This window comes from Eumetopias jubatus, unplaced genomic scaffold (genome assembly GCF_037043125.1).
Source record: "Eumetopias jubatus isolate StellerSeaLion01/CBP00866 unplaced genomic scaffold, mEumJub1_p1.0 scaffold_4, whole genome shotgun sequence".
In the NCBI taxonomy this organism is placed as follows: Eukaryota; Metazoa; Chordata; class Mammalia; order Carnivora; family Otariidae; genus Eumetopias; species Eumetopias jubatus.
In genome coordinates this window covers 148,452,804-148,476,815 of record NW_028274810.1, presented here as the reverse complement: position 1 = coordinate 148,476,815, position 24,012 = coordinate 148,452,804, and the positions used below count along the sequence as shown (strand labels likewise).

Genomic DNA, 24,012 nt, shown 5'->3' with positions numbered 1-24,012 from the left:
AATTATTATAAATATTAAAAACAAATAGGCAAAACATCTTGAAAGTTTTATAGACTTTGCATTTTAAAATTATAGCTCATCAGAAACTATGATTTTCTTCTGCTTTGTTACTAAAATAGTTGCATTTTGGCTTAAATTTCCACTGGTAATAATTTATTCACTTGTATATAAACATAATATTCTTTCTACATTTTAGATTAAAACTTGTACATATTAAAAAGCTTATAAAGTAAATTGCTAACAAAAATGTGAACTCATATGTACATTTCTGACACTGGGGAATTATGTTACGGAATGCCAAACATGAGTAATGTATCCAAGATATAGGGTAGTAATGAAATAATAAAAGAGAAAAACATATTTTCAAATTAATGATTTAGTAAATTTGCTCATTTGAATAAAGAGAAAACATCACCATGTGACTTATGGTTTCTCAATCAAATCCCCTTGTTTCTCATACAATTACACAGAGGTAAAATTTTAGGGAGTAAAAAAATTTTTATTCAAAGATAAAATCTGTAAACATTGTCAATACAAAAATGTAAGCATCTGCCACTGTGAGTTCACTATGGGTTTTGTCGCAATGCTAGACTTACTACAGTCAGTTTTACAGGTAAGCAAATGTGTCACGGCTAGGAAAAGGATTTTAATGGCCAGTCTTTCTTCTTATTTGAGTGGTGTGACTGGAATGGATTCAGCATAAGACTAAGCAATCACAGCTTTGCTTCAGTTACTCCCTTTCAGCATGCCTTGTGTCATACATTTGAACTATATCTTAGACACGAGCAATAAAGAGCTTATGGCAGATTGGAAAGCCCCCAGAATTTTTCCATGGTGCTGGGAACTGATAATTTTGAGGTAACTGATTTCCTGAATGTGCTGCTATTGTAGGGTTCCTCCAGCCTCAGAGATGTCAAGGAGGAGCACAACAGATTACCTGTTGCGTCCACTATGCTTTATTTTTTTTCTCATGCACTCATCTAACAATCAACATGTCAATCTGATCCTACCAGAAAATTAATAGGCTGCCTGAGAAAATATTTTACTTGCTGTTCACTTGATGGAATTTTAGGCACTGAAGGCTAGAGAACTACTTGGAAAAAATCCAATAATGATCTATCCATATTAAGATTTTTCCTTATGATTATAGGTACACCAATTTTTTTTATATATAAATGAATATTTACTAAACTAGCAAACTAACTTTTGATATCTAAATGAACATAAGGAGAAGAAATAAGCTAAAACTAGAATATATACTTATCATTATTGTACATAATATCATTTGGAGTTACTGATGTAAGGTCAACATAGGCAGTGTTTTCATTTACAACAAACCTGTGCTCCCCAAAATCCTTCAGTTAGCCACTGATCACATGGTTTCTGCCATGTCTAAATTCTGATCTTTGGCAACAATAGATCTGACCAGAGGAGATGCTGTATACACCTCCCAGTGACCTCTCTGCACTGGTTGGCTTTATCCCCTTTAAATATTGTAAATGAGGAATATTTAGCTAAGAGTATTAGCAGTGACTAATATTGCAGTTGCTAATGAATGGCTATATATTTGTATGAAACTCCATAATAAAACTTCCATTTAACAGGAGACAGGCTAGCAAAGAATTAGGATAACTTGCTACCTTACTTACTAAGTGAAATGCCCACATATCAAAAAGAGATAATTCCAAAATATTAAAGCACATTATCTTCTCAAGTCCATTAGGTCTTTGAAAATCTATACTATATAGTCATTAAATGAAATTTCCTGTCTTTTTCCAAAGGGCATGATAATGCTTCATACCTTTATCTAAATACGTTGATGATTACTGGAGACTGCTCTCATTGTATGCATTTGTCTGAATACGAAAAGTCTGCATTCTTAATGTTTACCACAAACCCAACGAAGCTGATGATCAGTCTGAAGGTCAGTCAGATCTTCAATAGTTCTCCAGCTACACTGGCAGGCATATGCCCGTGTTCCTTTCTTCTTTACCAACTTTGTTCTTAATTTGTGGAACTCTGGCATGTTGTTCCTGTTAATAAAAAATGAAGATTTTAGCACAGTGGCTTTGCTCAGAGCTGAATGACTTAAAAAAAAAGTTCTCATTGCTTTATTTTCCTATCTTTACAACATCTGAACACTAAAAAACCTTGGTCTTCTCACCCAAACAACAGAAGATAGGCTTCTGTGTTCTTTCTGATGGTGTTTCCGTGGTATCTAGTGCTTTTGAATGGCAATCCTCTAGGCCTGTTTATTAAAGCTGTCGTAATAGAACACAATGAACTAAAAGGCTGAATGAAGAATTATTGATTTGTCCTATCAGAGATGACACAATATGAGAAGAGACTGAAAGGTACGGTGGTACATTTCCTACCTCAGATACTCACCTATACCATATTCTAAAAGCCCGCAATATGGCCAATGAAGGGCATATAAGAGGCATAAACAGGCTTCTGATGGGTTAACTATAGCATTTTTCATTAAATAGAGAAAAAGTGCCTGTTATTTCTATTTGTTGAACTAATATTGTATCTTTCATTTGTTTCAATGATATACTTATCGGCAAGATATACTATTAGCAACAGAATAAATGTCTATCCTACGTTAAATGTCAATAATATTAAAATAATTAAATCAGGGGCACCTGGGTGTCTCTGTTGGTTAAGCGACTGCCTTCGGCTCAGGTCATGATCCCAGGGTCCTGGGATGGAGCCCCGCATCGGGCTCCCTGCTCGGCGGGAGGCCTGCTTCTCCCTCTCCCACTCCCCCTGCTTGTGTTCCCTCTCTCTCTGTCTCTCTCTCTCTCTGTCAATTAAATAAATAAAATCTTTAAAAAAAAATTAAATCAATGGGCAGGACCATCCTAAAAAATGATAACCATCTGACTTGATGCTACTATAAAAAAAGACTAGAGAAGTTAATTTAAGTTTAATGAACTGAAAATCAATTATGATTTTCATGATAATCCATGTACTGAATTTATGTAACTATTCTGTGACAGGAAAAAAAGTGAAAAATCCAAAATGAAATGATGAAAAAATACAAAGTAAAATGATGAAATACAGTATGAATATTAAAAAAAGAGACACAAAGTACTGTCACTGCAACAGAAGGCAGGCTACAAAGTGCCCTCTGGTGGCCAATGGGCACCACACTCCAGTACTGTTTGTACAAAATCCCCACATAATTTAGGTTTGAACCTAACAAAACCTAGGAGATTTTCCAGGCCAACTGTTTGATTTCAGTAAACCAGGGGAAGAGATGGATCATCTAAGTTTTATCAGAAAGAAAAAAACTCCACAAAATGAATACTAAATTGTTCTTTATTCAATCTGCCATATATCATGACAAATTTAACATTTGATACTTGACCGAATCCTTAGAGATTTTACGAGTAGGAATCATGAATAGTCAGGCAACTAATTAATGCATTTCGAATTGCTTTTAGGAAGCACATATCTTAAAAGCTTAGAAAAATAATTTTCCATAAACAAAATGATTTAGTAGGAAAATAAAAGCATCTTATTTAGCTACTATGGCAGGATGATCAAGTATAGCTTATACTTCTTTTTGAAAATTCTAGAACTTGTCAAAGTTAGGATACACATTTCCCTCATTTATAAGATAAGGACAATAAAACAAGCCAAAGTGCAGACTGATACCACTAAAAATAAATGGCTCCCCATGTTCTTTTTTTTTTAAAAAGATTTTATTTATTTATTTGACAGAGAGAGACACAGCGAGAGCAGGAACACAAGCAGGGGGAGTGGAAGAGGGAGAAGCAGGCTTCCCACGGAGCAGGGAGCCCGATGTGGGACTCGATCCCAGGACCCTGGGATCATGACCTGAGCTGAAGGCAGACGCTTAACGACTGAGCCACCCAGGTGCCCGGCTCCCCACGTTCTGCCAGACAATCAATGGCACCCTGCAAGTCTTTTGACTTGCCTTCTTTGGTGACCACCTACTTGTGCTTTCCTTCGGTTATTACTCCCCACCCTCCTCAAGTGTTTCATCTTCTCCCTGCTCCTTTACTTTCAGCAGCTCACATCCTCATTCACACAGCCATGCTATCAGATGTGAAAATCTTCCATTTCCTAGCTTTCCCCTGAATACATCACTATTTTACCTCCTTCAACAGTCACAGAGAGCTCACTACAGCATTGACATTACATGCATTCTATAGAAAACTATACTAGTTTTTTAAAAATTGATGGTTCATATCGGTGACATAGGGGGATTACTGACCACTCATTACATTAACCAGAGCAGAGGACTGAGAAAAGTCAGAAATGGCAACACAGACCTGAAATTAAAAGTTAACTTTTCCAACTCTGGGATTAAAAGTGGGCTAACCTGATCAGGGATTTTGGGACTGCACTAGGCTTCATTTGGGTAGGGAAATGTGAAACCTCTCAAATTGTTATTTTTCCATGAATTTGTGTATTTGAACTTTTCTGTATGTGTAGAGAGGATTCAAAGTTTTCGTAAGATTTTCAAAGTGGTTTGATGTGGAAGAATTTAAAAAACAATTCAAGTAGAGGAGACGCCTATGGATTTACAGGAGAATGGCTCCCAGAAGAGGTGTGGAAGAAAGACTTTCACCTTTTTCTTTATCTATTAGAGAGATATAGAATATCTTCTGATTACTTGTGTCAGAAAATATAATTCTTGTTTAGGCCCAGGTTTGGGGTGGGGGATAAAAATGCATGATTAATTTTTAGTGCTTAATTTTTATTTGAAAATGTAATGTATAATTCACAGCCTAATTTTATTTATTTATTTGTTTATTTGTTTATTTATTTATTTATTTATTTAGTTAGTTAGTTTGTTAAGCAGGCTCCACGCCCAGCACAGAGCCCAATGGCGGGGCTTGAACTTAGGACCCTGAGATCAAGAGCTGAGCTGAAATCAAGGGTCAGATGCTTAACCAACTGAGCCACCCAGGTGCCCCACGTGATGTATAATTAAGATACATTTTTATAACTTACAATATCTTAAAAACATTAGGTATGGCTTAAGTGTATAAGAATGTATAAACTGCAAAAACATGAGTCAGACACTACCCTGACCCCAAGGAGGGAGGCAGATGTATACCAACCGAAGATTTTCAATCTTCTATTCCAGGGAGTGCTAGAATAGGTACGAAGTGCTGTGGACACATAGGAAAAGATGGATTTACTTCCACGTTGACGGAGGGGTGAGGGAATCATGAAGGATGTGCAATGAACTGTACCCTTAGGGACAGGTCAGATTTAGGTAAATAAAGGGTGCGTTGGTGGGAAGGCTGCACCAGGAAGGGAAGAGCCTGCATTATCACAGGGAATGGCGGCAGTACTGAGTACTCGGATGCAGCTATAATCTTGTGACGATGAATGAAGGGGGGAAATCAGAGGGGGGACGAACCATGAGAGACTGTGGACTCTGAGAAACAAGCTGAGGGTTCTAGAGGGGAGGGGGGGTGGGGGATGGGTCAGCCTGGTGATGGGTATTAAAGAGGGCACGTTCTGCGTGGAGCACTGGGTGTTATGCACAAACAATGAATCATGGAACACTACATCCAAAACTAATGATGTACTGTATGGTGATTAACATAACATAATAAAAAGTAAACTGCGGAAGGACACGCTGGGTGACAGATGGGGGCTGGATGGTGAAGGGTCTTGAATGCTGCACTAAGGAACCTGGACACGACTCCACATGCAGAAGAGTTTTGGGCAAGAGCGTGGCACACACAGAGTTATGCGTTAATTCTCAGCAAGGAAAGGGTGGTCTAAAAGAAGTGACTGCAGGCAGAAAAATCAGCAAGCAGGCTATTACTATACTCCTGTCCGGAAGTCACATATCCTCACAGGCTGACAGCAGACAGATGGAGAAGAGGAGACGACAGAAATATGCAAGAGGTGGAGGCCACAAGATCTTGCCAAGTCCACCAAGAGACATTACAGCAAAGTAAGAAATACAAAGTTATTGCTTGGTACGTTTTTTCACAGGGTGAAGTTCTTTGGAAACATACCTGAAAAACAGATAATCGCAGGATTTATCCCACATGTAGTCGTCGTAGCTCACCACCCAGAAATCACATGCTGTACAGCGCAGATGATCACATGCTCTGTTCAGAGAAAAACAACAGTGCATTAAAGACTGCTGGTATGTTTCAATATGGAAATCTGGTGATTTATTCATAGGATACACCACATATTACAGATTACTGAATAAATGACATAAAAGTAAAGATTAATGTGATTAAACATTTTTGTATGAAAGGATTATGTATCTTTAGGTAAAAATTTTCAGGTTAAATTTCTGCACAAACTTCCAGGTTAAGTTTTTGTATAAAGCTTCCTATTTTACACACTGATATGTATATATACACATATGCACACATGCATATCGTATAGATATAAAACAAAGGGATGGGCAGATCTTTTAGTTCAATGGTTTTCAAATTGGGTCTGAGGGAGATCTTCACTTAACATAACTTCTTTAAGTTGCTTCCCTTCCTACTGAAAATTTCAGGGGTCCCTCTATCACAAAATTTGCCACATCATATGGAAATCAAACTTTCTGCATAAGCTACTTAAATATTGGGACAGTATCTTATTTGCTTCTGCTTCCCCAGTATACGGCATTAATGCAGTCATTCACTCACTTAAAAGATATTTCCTGAAAGCATACTATGTGCTGGTGAGTTTCTGTCCTCACGGAGCTTGTATTCTAATGAGAAGAAATAATCCTCATAATAACTAAATTATATAGTTTGTTAGAAGGTGAAAAGTGGGGCACCTGGGTGGCTCAGTCGGTTAAGCGTCTGCCTTTGGCTCAGGTCATGATCCCAGGGTCCTGGGATTGAGTCCCACATGGGGCTCCCTGCTCAGCAGGGAGCCTGCTTCTTACTCTCCCTCGGCCTGCTGCTCCCCCTCCTTGTGCTCACTCTCTCTCTCTCAAATAAATAAAATCTTTAAAAAAAAGAAGGTGAAAAGTGCTTCCAATTTTCGAAATGATAAGTAGGGTAAATAAAATTGGGAGTATCGGGAAAGAGTGGATTGCAATTCGTTAGGTAGAGTAGTCTGCACAGGCCTCACTGAGAAGGTACATACATCTGAGCAGGTTCTTTAAATGGAGTGAGAGGTGGTTAAGAACAGGGGTGAAGAGATTATATTTAAGAAGGGAGGGAAAAAAAAGCATATTTTTATGTTGATGGCAAAGCTGCAGTGAAAACCAAAACACTGATGATACAGGAGAAAGGGGTAGAAGTACTGGAATGACACTTAGCACGTAACAGGTCCTTACTGAATATGTGAGGAAATGAAATGCCATGCAATTCTCAAAACTCATATGCTACATAGTAAATTTAGGAGTAAAATAACAATATATAGAAATACTTATGAACTGCTGTTGCAAACAATTTGATTTATATAATAATTGTGATTTACATTAAAAAGAAGAAACTTCTTCCATTGTCTGAAGTATTTAAAAACTAGAATCAATATAGATATACATTTGACTATCTAAAAATTAAAAGGAAGAAGGGATTTTTTTTAAAAAGATTTATTTTAGAGAGAGTGTGCACCTGCGCACGCGCACATGTAGGGGTAGCAGGGGCAGAAAACCTTCAGGCAGACCCCCCACTGAGCGCAGAGCCTGATGTGGGGCTCAATTTCACAAACCATGAAATCATGACCTGAGCTGAAACGAAGATTCAGATGCTTAATTGAGCCACCCAGCCGCCCCCGTAAGAGATTTTAAGATACCAAAAATAAAGAGAAATAATCAGTCAGTGATAGAGTGGAAGAAAATGTTTTCAACACACATCAAATACTTACACTATACAAGGAGTGCTTACAAATAACAACAAAACTTAAAAATATATTAGATCTCTCTAATACAGGCATCACAGAATAGTAGTTAAGAGCACATACTGTGGAGACAGGTTGCCTAGGTTCAAATGTATTCCACTATTTACCAGCTGTGTAACTATAGTCAAATAACTTTGCTGTGACTCAATTTCCCCATCTGTAAAATGGGTAACAATACTTATACACCTCATAGAACTGTTAGGCGGAACTAATAAGTTAACATTGATAAAGTGCTTGTAACAGTGCCTGGCACAGGGTTTGTTAGTTAAAATAAAACATAATTAAATTTAAAGCAATCACAAAAAAAATAAATGTTTTAACCAATTAAGGTAGCAAAAATTAGCACTCTCAGACATTCCTGGTGGGTATGTGAATTCCTATAACCTTTTGGGAAAAACCTTAGCACTATTTTAAAATTAAAATTATCCTTAGCTGTTGCTCTAGCAACCCCATTTTTGGGAACCTATTACATATAAATGAAAACATCAGGGCGCCTAGGTGGCTCAGATGGTTAAGCGTCTGCCTTCGGCTCAGGTCACAATCCCAGGGTCCTGGGATCGAGTCCTACATCGGGCTCCCTGCTCCTTGGGAGCCTGCTTCTCCTTCTGTCTCTCTCTCTCTCTGTGTCTCGCATGAATAAATAAATAAAATCTTAAAAAAAAACCCAAAAACATCAGTCTACAAGCCATTTATCTCAAGAATTTTTACTGTACTGCAAAATTGCTAAAGTGGCAAAAACCAGGATACCACTTGGATACCTACTATAAAGGGAAAAGACTGAATAATATGCAATATATATGGAATATTAGGTAGTCAATAAAGAGAATTAGATTTATCTACTGACCTAGAGGGATGTCCAAAGCAAGGTACACAGTTAACATATATAGTAGGAGCCTATTTTTGTTAAAAACAACCAAAAAAATTTCCTGTATAGATGTTTGTAAGTTTGTAAGAACATGGGGAAAAATGTGGAAGGTTACATACTATAGTGTTAACACTGGCTGCCTCAGGGGTAGTGGGAATGGAGGAGAGAGAAGATTATTATCTTTTTCTTTATACATTTTTAAACTGTTTTATTTTTAAAATAAGCATTCAATACTTCTGCAATAAAAAATAATTAAAAAACCCCATCATTAGATTTTTTTTCCACGTATTCCCCTCTAAAATTCAGATATGGTAACTTCAAAATTGCAAATATTTTTTGGCCTGAAAATTTCTTTGAAAATAAATGCTTTTTATTTTAAAGATTATTATTAATCATAAAAATAACTAAGCACTCAAAATCTATACCAGTTTCATAAACAATTCCATATTTTCTTTCAAACTGTTAGCAATTTATAGAGTTGTATTTGTACATGTGGCAATTCAACACGATTACATTTGTATACATTTGAATTTGAATTTTGAATGTATAAGTCAGGAAACGCAAAATGATGGTTCCCAAAGCTGCCATAACTTGCTTTCTTATGCATATGTAGTTTATTACATGATTGCACAGAGTGTTAACTTTAATGCCTTAATACATATGTGCAATTTGGCTAAATTACTGCTGTTGTGGGAACTATAATTTAGAATTTCCTGACGTTGTGTATGTGTAAAATCTCAACCGTAATGTTAAATACAGCTTTTTAATTTAATTTAAAATTTAGTAGTTTATTCAAATCTATTCACACTACCACATTTTCCTACAAACACTGCCCTGTGAGAAAAATAAAACTAACTTGCAGCTAAGAAATCATTCTGCTGCTACGATTCACTCTATTGGATCATAATTAGTGGCAGTCTATGGAATAATCCAGTCTTAGAAGTAGTTTAAAACAATAGGAGAGTAAAATTCGATTTGGCTTGAAAATAATGCCTTGATTTTATCTATACCTTATTAATGCCACCATGCTTCCTGCTACTACTCTTTCTCCTTTCCACCAACTGGGTAAAAGACTCAAATCTTTACACTCTAAAATCATTCAGCAGTACTCCCAAACCAGAGCTTTATCTAGAAATCAAACAAATAAAACACATGGAAAACAGGCAGAAGAGACTCAATTTCCTTTATGGCCTGGGCATGTAAATTAGTGCTTATTTTCAGGGCTTAAATATATTTCTCTTCCATAACAATATACACATACAAGAGGATGTCTTAAAAAAGGCATGATTCTAATGAAAGATAAATTGTCAGGATTCTTCTTCCAAAATGTGGAGGGAATACAAATATAAAGGTGTCACCAACAGCTCTGTCCTTTTGTCCAGCTAATACATGACAACTTTTTACTATTTTTAAGGTGTTCCTGATGGGAATGCCCAAAATACAGCCCAATATAGTCTTCTGCCCAGACTCTGGTTCTCAGTTAAATCTACACAGATCTACACAGTGGCCTAGGAAGCCTTGCTGTTTGGACAGTTGGAAAATAACAGTAACCACAATAGCAAAAACAGCTAAATTTCTTCCCTCTTGCATACATGACATGGCCTTCTGTAAACTAGTATACTAGAAAGGACAATGGACCAGGAAAAAGTACATATTTGAGTCCTTGGTTTGTAATAACTTATGTGATCTTGGCAAGGCACATTACTTGGAAGTCATTCTTGAGAACATTCTCGTTTACTTCCCATAGCCATTTAAACACTGAGTTCTGTCAATTCTAGATTCTAAATGGCACAAATATGACACCTTTTCCCTACAGCTACTGTCACTACTCAGGTCACAGCTACCATCCCCGTCTCTTTCCTGGAGCACTGTAACTACTATCTGCTGACTGTTCTCCCTGTGTCCTCTCCCGTCTTGCCCCTCCAACTTCCAAGCCATTTTCCATTCAGCAGCCAAAATGACTTTCTTTAGAAACACAAATACGATTGTCACCCCATCTGCGAAAAACAAAAACCAAAAAACCCCCCAAAACAACTAAAGACTTCCACTGCATATGACACACTTTTCCTAAAATCTTCCAGAGGACTACAGGACCTCAAACCAAATGTGCCTTGACTACCTCTCCAGCCCCATCAAGAGCCATTCTTTCCCCCACTCACTATGTTGCAGCTCATCTGCCTGCCCTCTGCTACTCCAGCTCAGGGATCATCTAACACTGTGTGCCCTCTGGCTCTAATGGTCTCCTCTCTTTGCTAACTCATTTTTCATACTGTAACCTGATTAAATGTTATTTGCTTAGGAAAGCATTCTCTAGCCCTTCATATTAGCTGGGGTGCTAGTTATCTATGCTTATCATACCCTGCACTTTCCCTTCACATTATGTATTATGTAGGACCTAGCAAGCAGGTGGTTAATTAATATGTGTTCAGTGAATTTAACACCAGTGTCTCAATTTCCTCATTTATAAAATGGGGTTAAAAAGTCTTGCTCCAAGGGGCACCTGCGTGGCTCAGTTGTTAAGTGTCTGCCTTCGGCTCAGGTCATGATCCCAGGGTCCTGGGATCGAGGCCCGCATTGGGCTCCCTGCTCAGTGGGAGGCCTGCTTTTCCCTCTCCCACACCCCCTGCTTGTATTCCCTCTCTCGCTGTGTCTCTCTATCAAATAAGTAAATAAAATCTTAAAAAAAAAAGTCTTGCTCTATTTGCATCTTGTTTTTTTTTTTTCCTGTGGAGCTAAACTGATAAGCATATATAAAAAAGTGCTCTGGACAGTATGAAGTACTTCACACATAAAATGTTTTACATGCACGTGAACAAGTATAAGCTTATCTTTCTGTGGGTGCAGATCTGTGTTAGGAAGAGGTTGGTCCATAAGGGTATTTTTGTAATGGGGTGGAAGAAAAGACCCGTGAATATACACATTTACCTATGCGTATATATGCAAACAGTATGTGTTTTTTCGTCTTGTAGCTGTGCAGAAAGTAGGAAGGAGTTTGATGGATACTGGCATGCTCATGGATCAATATTGTGTGAAAGGATCCTCAAGCTATAAAAATAGGTCATTTTTGGGCGCCTGGGTGGCTCGGATGGTTAAGTGTCTGCCTTCGGCTCAGGTCATGATCCCAGGGTCCTGGGATCGAGTCCTGCGTCGGGCTCCCTGCTCAGTGGGGAGCCTGCTTCTCCCTCTGCCTCTCTCTCTGTCTCCGATGAATAAATTCTTTAAAAAAAATAAAAAAAATAAAAACAGGCCATTCTTTTGTCCACTTAAATTCCATCTGGACCAAGATTCTTCTGTACTAGAACCAAATCAAAGTACATGTAAAAATACTATATAAAGGAAAATCCTCATGAAATATTTACTCTTTGAAAGTAAACCAGAATGGATTGTCTTAGAGACCATTTTTATTTATTTATATTTTTATTTTTTGAGAGAGAGACTGAGAGAGAGTGAGCGCATGTAAGGTGGGGGCAGAGGGAGAGGGAGAGATCTTAAGCAGGCTCCTTGGCCCAGCATGGAACCCAATGCAGGGCTCAATCTCACGACCCTGAGATCATGACCTAAGCAGAAATCAAGAGTCGGATGCTTAACTGACTGAGCCACCCAGGCGCCCTGAGACCATTTTAAAAATTAGAAGACCCGTGTAAGTAAACACGGATACATATTTCCTGAGATAAAATGGAAAAGTAGTAGGAGAATATAGGATTCTGGGCACTGAAAGAGAACACAATGAGAAGGCAGCACTGACAGATGAGAAAAGACACACGAATAACTGCAAACTATTACTCAAACTATGTTCGCTGTCTTTTGCACCACAGGAATACTATAATGTATTATTCCATTTAATCCTCCCAGTATCTCCGTGGAGTGTGTTCAGTTTTTACGGGTGAGGAAACCAGTTTCAGAAGATACATCCCTTCTCTAAAGGCTTCACATCTCCTCATGAGGGGCACAATGAAAGATCTGAACTCAGGCATTCTGCCATCAGAACTCTTTCTGTTCATGCTCTAGGGTGTCATCTTTCACCTCTTTACCACTTCCTCTCCTGGCTAGGGTTTTATTTATTCATTTATTTATTTATTTTTGGTATCTAGTATTTAGCGCAGGGCCTAGGACATGCTGGACATTCAATGAATATTATAAAAAGAAAAGAAAAAAGAAGCTCAAACAGAATGACAAAATAAATTTGTAGATAAGCAGATAAGACAGTAAGGACACACATTAGAGAGGAGGGTCATTCCAGACAGGGAATAAATGTAAAAATACTCAGAAGCAGAAAGATGTAAGTGGAAAGTAGGGGATAACAAATGTTCTAGTTGGAAGTGAATTATCTGACCTGGGTTCTCACCGGAGGTGAAGGGACCAAGAAGAGAAAGAACACAATTTGGTAAAGCAAATAACCCTAGAGTTAATGTGAGACAAATAGCAACTCTCATTTTCCCTCTGAACAGGGGAGGGTGCTCAGAAGAATAAGTTAGGGATATTATCCTTCATGCTGTATGTGGGTGAAGCGAGAGAAGGAAGTGGATGGTAACAGGGAAACTGGCGTAGTTCCTAGGTGATTGGAAAGAACCTGGGATTGGAGGGGGTATGGTCTGGAAACATGGAGACGAGTCCCAGTGACTCTACCCAGCTAAGTCAGGATTGACAGCAACCTGACTATACTCTTCTCTAAGGGCCAGTTTGTGCCTCTGATTCTTTGTATAGCTAGCCCTCAACACACAATGATGCAAGGGCCGTCAATTGTTACTTATAGCCCTTACAGGAGGCAGCACGCCAGTGGGCTTCTGTTAGCCTGTCCGCTGCCCGGTGTTCCCGATACAGGCTTCCCCAGACTCTCAACTTTCCTTTGGTCCCATGGCCTTTCTTCCTAGGCGTCCTAGGATCTGGGCCAGCACCACCACAACCCTCCAACGGTGTCTTTTTAGATCCTACTTCTATTATTCAATAGAACCGTTATTCCTCCTAAAACATGGTCAACATGCAATCATGTATCTCATTCTTCGCTTTCTTAAAAAATTAACAAAATAAAAAAGTGTTTTAGAAATAACTAGACAAAATATAATAATCTAGGCAAATAGGCCTCTGCAAAAATAGAATCAACAGTATCAGGACAACAGAAAGATATGCTTAAAACCAATCTATTTCCCCACATTATGACAATGATAATGGAATATGCTAGCAGTATGGAGTAGGTGGTATCGTGACCACAAGACTGCCCTGAAAGGGGTGATGAGTTAGACAGTGAGTGTAAGAGATGGGGAAGGGACAAAGAAAGGAGGATTTCTGCATTTTAAATACGTAAAATCAAGCGACTATGCTTGAGAACTTTTTGGGTACTGAAGACCCAGCTTTCTCATGCTGGCCAAGATGGTGGGTAACGCATCACGTGTCTGCATGGCCACATTGCTTCGCCTGTCTTCTCCACTGGCTTCTACTGCCCAGAAGGCAAAAATGGCAAGGCAGAAGCTCACCCTCTTGGCGTCCTGTGGAAAGCAGGCTGGCACTGGAGTAACCCAGGCATTTCAAGTGCGGCTTAGAAATGGGCATCAACACAATGAACACCACATACCCAATATCACAGCTTTCAAAAGCTATTGCCCAGAATAACAAACATTTCAGTACAGTGTTCTTAGACTGGCTAATAAAATACACCTCTGATTTTGACATAGATGGATGCCAAGAACTACATTTTAACAACAGGGTATCAACTGCAAAAAACCTAATAAGAAAGATAATCTATTTTTTTTAAAAAGATTTATTTAATTGAGAGAGAAAGAGAGTGTATGCACACACGCACAAGCAGGGGGAGGGGCAGAGGGAGAGGAGAGAGAGAATCCCAAGCAGACTCCCTGCTGAGAGTGGAGCCTGCCATGGGGCTCAGATCTCACAACCCTGAGATCATGACCTGAGCTGAAAATCAAGTTGGACACTTAACCAATTGAGCTGGCCAGGCGCCTCAAGAAAATCTATTTCTGACATCCTACCTCTGTGAAGTACTTGTTCCAATTCCACACGGAGCAGTGCTTCCACCGAGGTACACTGGGCTGCAACTAGACAGGTTTGATAGATGGAAGAAAAAAATTACAACAACAGAAAAATATGAGAAGTTAATTTGGCCTCATTGACTCTATATTCTTGTAATCAAATTGTATATTTTCCTGAGCAGGCCAATTATTTCAAAGAAGAGGCATTTATTCCAAGATCCCTGCATTATTGGATATAACCTATACATTCAGGAACACTCAAGGAGTTAAAATGAGTCACCAAAAAAATGCATTTGCCAAATAATATAAGGGACAAAGTAAACACTGAAGAATATAACAGAACATTAATTTTGAGAAACTGTTCACACTTATTTTTTTTTCATGCAGCAGAAAATTATTTACAATAGCAATAATCTTCAAGTTCTTTTACACCAAGGGGTCACAGACCACAAGAACACTGAAGATATTGCTATTGGTCTTTCTCCTGAAAGCCAACCAGTGCTGTTTTTCAATGTCACTGTTGTTTAAATGGTAACAAAATCTATAAGGCTTTGCTCATGGTGTTTGCTCACTAGTGTGTGTAATTCACTAAAGCCATCTCAACTTACCTTTTACCAAGGCCTTGAATGGAAGCTTTGACAGATGTGTTACCTGAAGATTTAGATTTTAATTTCTGTTAAAAAAAATAAAACAATAAAAGGCCAAGGGTAACTTAGAGAATTCTAACATAAAAACTAATATTCTTTATTTTATAACAAGAATATTTTTTAAATGACTTAAATAAAAATTCTGTATCATTTTAAAGTTTCTGAAATAAAAACAATGATCAAAACCTTTTAAAGGCAAAAGGGAAGTAGACCTCCCTGAGGAATTAGTAAATTAGTTGGCTAACTTTTAGTCTAGGAAACTGATATACTGCCATTATTAGCATGCTAAGATTTAGAGTCACTTTATAACTCTTCAGTTAATACCACGTTCAGTGATTTAATATGAAGGATCTGCTATTTAAAACTTCATCCTGGAAAAATTCAATTGAGGAAAAAAATCTCAGACTCATTTTTAAAGGCTGTGAATGGTACTCACCTGAACTAAAAATAAACTAACCAAACTCCTGGGTAACTTCAGGAATATTAATTTTGATCAAATAAAATGGTATCAACCAATAGACATTCAAGGAAATTGAACTACCCAGTCACGACTACACAGTAGTTCCTACATGGTTACATAACATCATCATCATTAGTAAGCATTTATTAAGTGTTAACTGGTATATGGTACCAAACAGTATAAACCAACTACATACTAGGACCACCGCCAAGGAAAGGAAGTTGGAGAAAAGGCAATTTAAACTATGCAGAGACATGCCTTCATTTTACCTTGTAGGTGAGGAAATTTAATGGAGGCAAAAATACTTCATTTTACAATTTCTCTTAACTTTCTTACTTGATGTTAAACAGAACTGGAAAAATTTTTGGTGCATGTCTGAAAAAATAACGTGCATCTTTTTTTTGAGAAAAGTAGTTCATGTACCATCCACTTATGGCTTGAAGCTGGCACACTGTGGCATTTGTTGTCATTCTTGGGCTTTCTTGTGTGGGTCTGAGAGCAGTTCAGAAACTCAACAGAATGAATGTGTGAGCGATGGGGGAGGAAGCAGTACTCTCAAGAGCATAATCTGGTCTGGACAAGGTGGGCATGCACACCTCTTCACAGACATCTCTTTTCCTCACCCAATCCATGTTTGAAACAGACCTGCTCTTCTCCAGAAATTTATTTAGGTTGTTTTTTCCCTTGCAGTCTGGAGAATGGATATAGTAACTAAAAAAAGGGAGCATACAGAAGTACATAGACGTTTACCTCTTCATGATTGTAGGAGTTATTCTTATTTCAAACTAGTGTATGTTAAAGCTAAAGCAGAGAAATATTTCCTTCTCCTTCTGAAATGTCTTGAACTAAAGAGATAGTGCCTCACATATAGATACACACCCTGTAGTACTTAATAACAAATTGTTCCGATGATCCATGAATAACAAGATCATGTAGTCGTCTCTATTAACTAAATTAGCATTGCTATTTAGCATTTATGATGCATTCTTGTTTGCAGAGCATTCAACACTATTATTACTATGTTGTGTTAATCAACTAGGCCATCAGCTTACTAATTTACTATCTGCTTATGAACTGAAAATGTTAAATTTAGAGAAATAAAGACCTTAAGCTCTGTGTCAGTCATTTGATTTTTAGTCTGGTTGACGAAAATAAAAGTGGCTCATATCCATATCCTTACCACTACCACTGCCTAGTGATTTTTAGTCTTTCTAGCTTTAATCTTCCCCCTTTAAAAAAAAAAACCTCTTTGGTATTATATTTATTCTTAGATTTTTTTTTCTTCTTTGTGGTCTCTGTAATATAGACTTCCATTCGGTCTCTTCTTAAATCTCACAAATATGTTTTACACGTACCACACTGGTAAAAATTAAAGTATACAGATTTTCATCTACTGATGGTGCGAAGAATAGAAATGATATAGTCACTCTGGAAAACATTCTGGCAATGGGTAGAAAAGTGGAAGATAAACCACACTTAATGACCTAGCAATTCCTCCCCTAGGTTTGCACATCCTAGAGAAACTCCTCTATGTAGGTAAAAGAAGACGTGAAAATATCCGATGAAACAGTTTTTAAAAGCAACAACTAGGGGGCATCTAGGTGGCTCAGTTGGTTAAGCGACTGCCTTTTGCTCAGGTCATGATCCCGGGGTCCTCGGATCGAGTCCCGCATCGAGTCCCGCATTGGGGCCTCCCTTGCTCTGTGGGGAGTCTGCTTCTCCCTCTCCCTCTGCCTGCCACTCTCCCTGTTTGTGCTCTCTGTCAAATAAATAAATAAAATCTTAAAAAAAAAATAAAAAGCAACAACTGGGTACAATCTAAATGTTTATTACCAGGGAAGTGGATAAACTGGGGCAAGTCACATAATGGGCTATTGTCAGTTAAAATGGTTTATGATTGTACAAGTATAATTAAAATATAAAAGTATGGATGGAAAGGACAGGTGACCTCTGTGAATGAAGGCAGTAGAGTAGGATTTGGAGAGTTCTGAAACTATAGCTATAATTTCTATTTCTTTAAAAGAAAAATCCAGAGAAGCAAATATGACAAAACATTAAGATATGTTCACTATAGCCAGTAAATATACAGTTGGCTGTTACACTGTTTTAATAGCTTTTTATAAAGTTGATAGATACAAAAGCATTTAAACATTAAAATACTAACAATTTACTCACTGGTTCATGGGTAACAGCAATGGCATTGCATCTGAGATATCAAGCACATTCCTATAATAAAAGCTGTTTTTGGTTTTTTGAAGTGTTCTTAGAATATACAAATAAAATAACCAACTTCATCTGTGAGCTGACTTCTGCTCTAACAGCTTTTCTAATTTTTCATTCTTGCTAAGAAACAAACAGCAAAACACATGAGAGTTTTTAATATTTTATTTCTTCTATAACTCTTAAGTGGAATAATTCCCTTAAAACAACTGTATTTTTCAGAATTCAAAGGACTAGATACTTGTGTATTCTATACATTTTCAGACTATTTTAAACTTGTTTTGAAATAATGAAAGAATTACTGCACATTCATAATACTTAACTTACAAAGGGTTTTTTGTCAAAGTTGGGTTCTTCAAATATTTCATTAATAAGACTGTCAAGATCATCTTCTTTCTCAAATGTTTCTGATCTGAAAACAAAACAGCTGCTTAAGTACAGATAAAGTCAGTATCAGAATTTTGCTTAAATAGTCTATTATTACAGTTGATAACAGAAGGATAAATGTGATGTTAATTTTTTTCCCTCTATGGACAGACATAGTTGAAGACTGTTGAGACAAAGATGTAGTTTATCAGGTACAAATTCACATATGTATGTTACTATTTCACACTTAAAATATGACATTTAAGGGGGCACCTGGGTGGCTCAGTCTTTAAGTGTCTGCCTTCGGCTCAGGTCAAGATCCCAGGGTCCTGGGATTGAGCCTCACATCCGGCCCCCTGCCCAGCCAGGAGCCTGCTTCTCTCTCTCCCGCTCCCCCTGCTTGTATTCCCTCTCTAGCTGTCTCTCTCTGTCAAATAAATAAATAAAATCTTAAAAAAAAAAAGACATTTAAAGCTATACGTTATATTCAAGAGAAAGCTGGGCATGCGCTTTCTAAATTATGGACTTATTTAAAGAACACAAAAATATGTACCATTATAAGTAGAACCTGAGAATTATAAACAAATATAATTTTCATGAGTCTTTTCTAATTTTCTCCCTAACAGTTCCACTGTAAGTCAAATAATTGTATCTTTTTACTACAGGAACTGGAGGTTATATAATCAAATGATCAATATAAAAAAAAAGAGCAACATTCACCTGGCAGAGTATCTCAACTACCTTTCTATTTTGTGCAGGGAAAGCCATCACGGAATTATTGATACAAACTGTTACTCCACAAAACCTCTATTTAATAGCTAACATTTACTGAATACTTACAATATAGATGAAGAAGCAGGGACTGAGAGATTCAGAAACTTGCCCAAGGTCATACAACTAGTGGGAGGAGAGGCTTGGAATTGAATCTAGGGCAGTCCAGACACCTAACACTAAACAAGATGAACTCTTTTTAGAGTTTATATGTTACAGATGATTCACATCAACTTTATAACTTCATTAGACCATTAAAATATGTTTTAGAAGACAGGTTTTTTAGTCAGATTCTAACTTTAGAAATGTATTTACTCTGAAAATTCTTTAGGATTATACTCCTTCTCTGTTACTGCTTGGAGTAATTAACCCAATATAAGAAAAACCAGATAGTGCTGCTTAATACCAAATGTCTGATTCCATCTACCTCCAGGCTTTGCCTCTTCAGTTGCTCCCACTCTAACTTTTATCCTTAAAAGTCTTCCACCCAGTACTGGCTTGTTCTCTTGACTTTCAAGTATGCACAAGACTTACTCTTCAAGGAAACACTCCAAAAAACTCTATTGAGCTGCCCCCTCTTACTCACTACTGAAGTCGATCTACTTCCTTACAAGTGTATTGGATGGTGATCTGGATGAGGGTTTCTCAACCACTACTTACATTTGGGGCCACATCATTCTTTGGTGTGCGTATGGTGGAAAGAAGTAGGGCTGTTGTGCATTGTACGATGTTTTCCAGTATCCCTAACTTCTACCCACTAGATGCCAGTAGCATGCATACATACCCTTCCCCGGTTGTGACAATTAAAAATGCCAAGACATTGCCAAATGCCCCTTGAGTGGTAAAATCCTCACTGGTTGAGAACTACTGACCTACTTTAAACTCTTTAATCTCTCTCAACCTCAGATATTTTAAATGTAAAAAGGGGATCTAGACAACTATTTTTAACTTCTTCCAGGTGTAATATTCTATCTCTGGCCTCTATATCCCTCAACTACAGTAAAACTCTTCTCTCAAAGGTTCAATACTGCCCACATCACTCAATTCAATGGCCCTTTTCAGTTCCAATCCTCTTTAATCTTTCAGAAATACCTGACACTGTTAGGTACCAATTCCTCCAATTTCTTTTATGACAGCAGGTTGCTAAGTTGTCCTCTTGAAATTCTCCCCTCCTTTAGTTTTCACAACATACTGTTTGGGTTCTAGTCCCTCACGCAGTTTCACAATTTCAAGAATCAGATACACTCAAACTTTATCAAACCAATAAATACTATTAGGGATCCAAACTTATTAAGATTCTGGTCTGTTACACAATTTCATGATGCATACAACTGCCTATGCTTTATTGTAGAAATGCCATCATTTCAATGAGACCGCATACAAATTTTATTTTATTTTTTCAAGATTTTATTTATTTGACAGAGAGGTACATAGTGAGAGGGGAACACAAGCAAAGGGAGTGGGAGAGGGAGAAGCAGGCTTCCCGCTAAGCAGAGAGCCTGATGTGGGCTCGATCCCAGGACCCTGGGATCATGACCTGAGCCGAAGGCAGATGCTTAACAACTAAGCCACCCAGGTGCCCCCTGCATACAAATTTTCAAGGACTGTATAATACTTTATTTTAATCCTTTTTAAAAAAGATTTTATTTATTTATCTGAGAGAGAGAGACAGCAAGAGAGGGAACACAAGCAGGGGGAGTAGGAGATGGAGAAGCAGGCTTCCCACTAAGCAGAGGGCCTGATGCGGGCTCGATCCCAGGATCCTGGGATCATGACCTGAGCCAAAGGCAGATGCTTAATGACTGAGCCACCCAGGCATCCCTCTTTTGATCTTTTGATGCTATAATACAGTAATCTTTTTTTAAAGTTTATTTTTTTAGTAATCTCTACACCAAACATGGGGCTCAAACTCACGACCTCGAGATCAAGAGTAGCATGCTTTTCCAACTAAGCCAGCCAGGTGTCCTTATAATACAGTAACCTTTACCAAAGGTTAATAAACATTTATTGGTTTCTCCTTCAACTTCGCTTCTTTTATTGTAATCTTGGTTAAAAATATAGTTTTTGTCAAAAATAAAAGGTATACTCTAAACAAAAAAAATTAAACAGTTGAAACCTGCAATTAAATGTGAAAGGTATATATAAAAGCTTAAATCTAGATCTACAATATCCTGGTAGACTTAGAAATATGACCTTGGGCAAGCAACCCTTTTACTAAGTCTTAGTTTGGTCAGTGAAAGGCGGATAATATGATTCACGTCATAGGGTTGGGGAGAGTAAATGAAATAACACATACAAAGCACTTAGCATATAGAAAGGACTCAATAAATGTTGGCTATTATTGTAACTATTATCTAGGAGGTTATGATATTATCTCTAAATATTCCCATCTGTATCATCCTGAACCACTTTAGTCGTATTGCAGTTCAACTCACAGCATTTTTTTAAACTAATCATGTACTTCTCTTTATCATTTTGAACACTTCAACAACTTGTATATGTTTTGATCTCTTACATTAGCAGTCGTTCCTGGTATCCAGATGTTGCATGGTCATTTATTATTTGCAGACCTATCATTTAATAAACAACTTCAGTATTTTAACTCTTATAAGGGAAAGAGATAACAGCTGCATTGCTATACAATTGGCAGATAGTCTCCTGTTAATAAATTCATAATATAAATCCGTTCTTAATTTTTAAGTATCAATTTTGGCTCATGATAAAATTTTTATATTTGACATTATATATAGGGATTGTATTTGGGTATTAGGTTTAGGGCCCTTGCTGCTGTTTTTTTGCATAATTTACAACTACATTACCAAATGAAAAGTTTTAACACATGAATAACAACATACTGGTTTGCTACAGCTTTTATAAATGTATTACTGAAAAATCTCATGTAGTAAGGTGGGGTGAGATGCCAGAAACATTATGGATGGATTTCAGTAGTGCAATAACTGGCTATGAAGAGAGGCATAAAAGGACCTGTTCTTGAAAAGGATCCACCTTAGCAGCCCTTTCCATTTTGAGCAGCCTGCTCCAAGACATCCTATCCCTCTGCACACTAGTTCTTCTAAGATGAACAGGCTTTGGAAGGCTCTGATAAATTCTCTCCATCCCGAAAGTAATGAATAAAAAGAACAAAAGAAATTGCAAAGTAACACTGCTGTGGGATGGGGACAGTGGATGTACTGGGAATGAGTACATAAGGACCTCCAGCATACAAGCCAATAACATACAAATTAATGAGAGTGATATTTGCATAAACATTCAGTCAAGAAAGCATTAGCCCTTCAAAGTAGTCATTTTAGTTGGCTCTACACTTGATTTTTAGAATGCTGCCCAGGACTCAACTAATTTTTAGAACTTCTGTTTCTGAACTTCCGAATCTTCTCAATGTTTTTATCTTCCAAGGGTTAATTTTTATAAACAAATGCCATTAGAGATTAAGTCTGATAAACTGGGTACCAATGTTGTTGGGTAAATACTTCCGGGAAATCATGCCCAGGAACACCAAGACCAAACAATACCAAACCACAGATGCAGGCATAAATTGACAAGAATGACTTTCTTGGGTTGTTCCAAAGCTGCCTTTGTGTAATTTCACAAACATTTCCAACAGAGTTACTGCAGAGGCTCCCAAGTCATCACTTTGAAGGACAATATTCATTCTGATGCAACAATTTTGACCTTTTGGGATTGAGGAGAAAATGAGGAAAAAGGAAGTCCTTTTATGATTATACGGAATCAAAGAGATTAACAAATTTGAGAGGTAGTTTTTTGGATCAAAAACCAGAATACTTAAAAAATCTCAAATTTCAGTTTGGATGCCTGAGATTCCCTGGGACCTTAACTGAGGGCCACAGGGAGAAGGTAGGTGGTTGGATTAATACAGTGTTCACAATAATTAACCATTTATCGTAAATGTAATCTTATTCAATTCTCTGAGTTAAAAAAAAAAACAACAACACAGCAGCTAATGATGACACAGAAGAGAACGGAATCGTTTTCTCCAACAACCGGCCCAAGGATTATTCTGCCTGGGGAATTGGGTCAGAGGCGATAGGCTGAGGTTCTCTGTGGGAACGAACACCTCACGGGGGTGGGGGGGCTGGGATGAGAACCGCTCAGGCTGACAGAGCTGGTCAGAGAGGCCCTCTCGGGGCTCAGGGGAGGGCCCCTAAGCTACACCTCACTCTCCCCACCTCCATTAGGTCCCCCGGGGTTCCGTCTGGGTGAGGGCTCTCACGGGCGGGGCTAGCTCACTGGGGCTTGCCCGGGTTGCCGAATTGGGCCTTGGTAAGAGATGCTCAAATCCTCCTGGACAGGGAGTTGAGGTGTGCGCCATCCCGGGGGTGGGGAGCTGAGGATCTGGGCCCGATTAGGGACAGTAGCTGGAGATCGTGGGCAGGGGGCGGCTTCAGGGCGTGGAGCAGGCTTTACCAGGACAGCTCACCCTTCCCGCCTGTTAACCTGAGATTCTCTTTCGCCTCGGCGCGGTTCCGGTCGTTGCTGAGGATGCCGCCGCCGCAGCCTCTGGGCCGCTGCACTATGCCCAGTCTCGGTGGGTCGGGTCTGCAAAATTTGGACTCGACCTCATCCAAGAGCTCGTCCAAGTCCTTCGCCATCTTGAAACGTTACGTCTTTCTCCCGTTCCCGTCGCGGCAGCGCCGGGTGGTTTCCAGGGGCAACGCGAGGACCCGCCGGGCGCGCCCGCGCCCGCGCCCGCGCCCGCGCCCGCGCATGCGTTCGCCGTCTCAAGACGGCCCAGGCGTCCGCGAGGCTTTGGGGTTAACGCGCTCGAGCAAAAGGACGCCGTAGGTCCGCGACTTCTGGTGGCGC

General features: G+C 38.5%; 1 protein-coding gene across 1 annotated transcript; it reads right to left on the bottom strand.

Annotated features, from left to right (window-relative positions):
* Positions 1–244: 244 nt before the first annotated feature.
* CFAP418 (cilia and flagella associated protein 418) lies at positions 245–23,843 on the bottom strand. Its single transcript, XM_028112429.2, has 6 exons — positions 23,644–23,843; positions 18,361–18,445; positions 15,315–15,379; positions 14,707–14,772; positions 6,015–6,110; positions 245–2,033 (listed from the first exon to the last, which is right to left on the bottom strand). Exons 1-6 carry the CDS (start codon positions 23,796–23,798, stop codon positions 1,880–1,882), a joined length of 621 nt encoding a protein of 206 aa, XP_027968230.1. The 5' UTR covers positions 23,799–23,843; the 3' UTR covers positions 245–1,879.
* Positions 23,844–24,012: the final 169 nt, after the last annotated feature.

Bases quoted from the DNA above. Each gene is read 5' to 3' on its own strand.
- CFAP418 (XM_028112429.2), bottom strand. From the start codon at position 23,798: ATGGCGAAGGACTTGGACGAGCTCTTGGATGAGGTCGAGTCCAAATTT. The intron at 14,773-15,314 runs GTAAGTTGAGAT...AAACCTGTCTAG, and splicing joins ATTCAAGGCCTTGGTAAAAG to TTGCAGCCCAGTGTACCTCG. The intron at 2,034-6,014 runs GTATGTTTCCAA...TTTTATTAACAG, and splicing joins TGCGATTATCTGTTTTTCAG to GAACAACATGCCAGAGTTCC.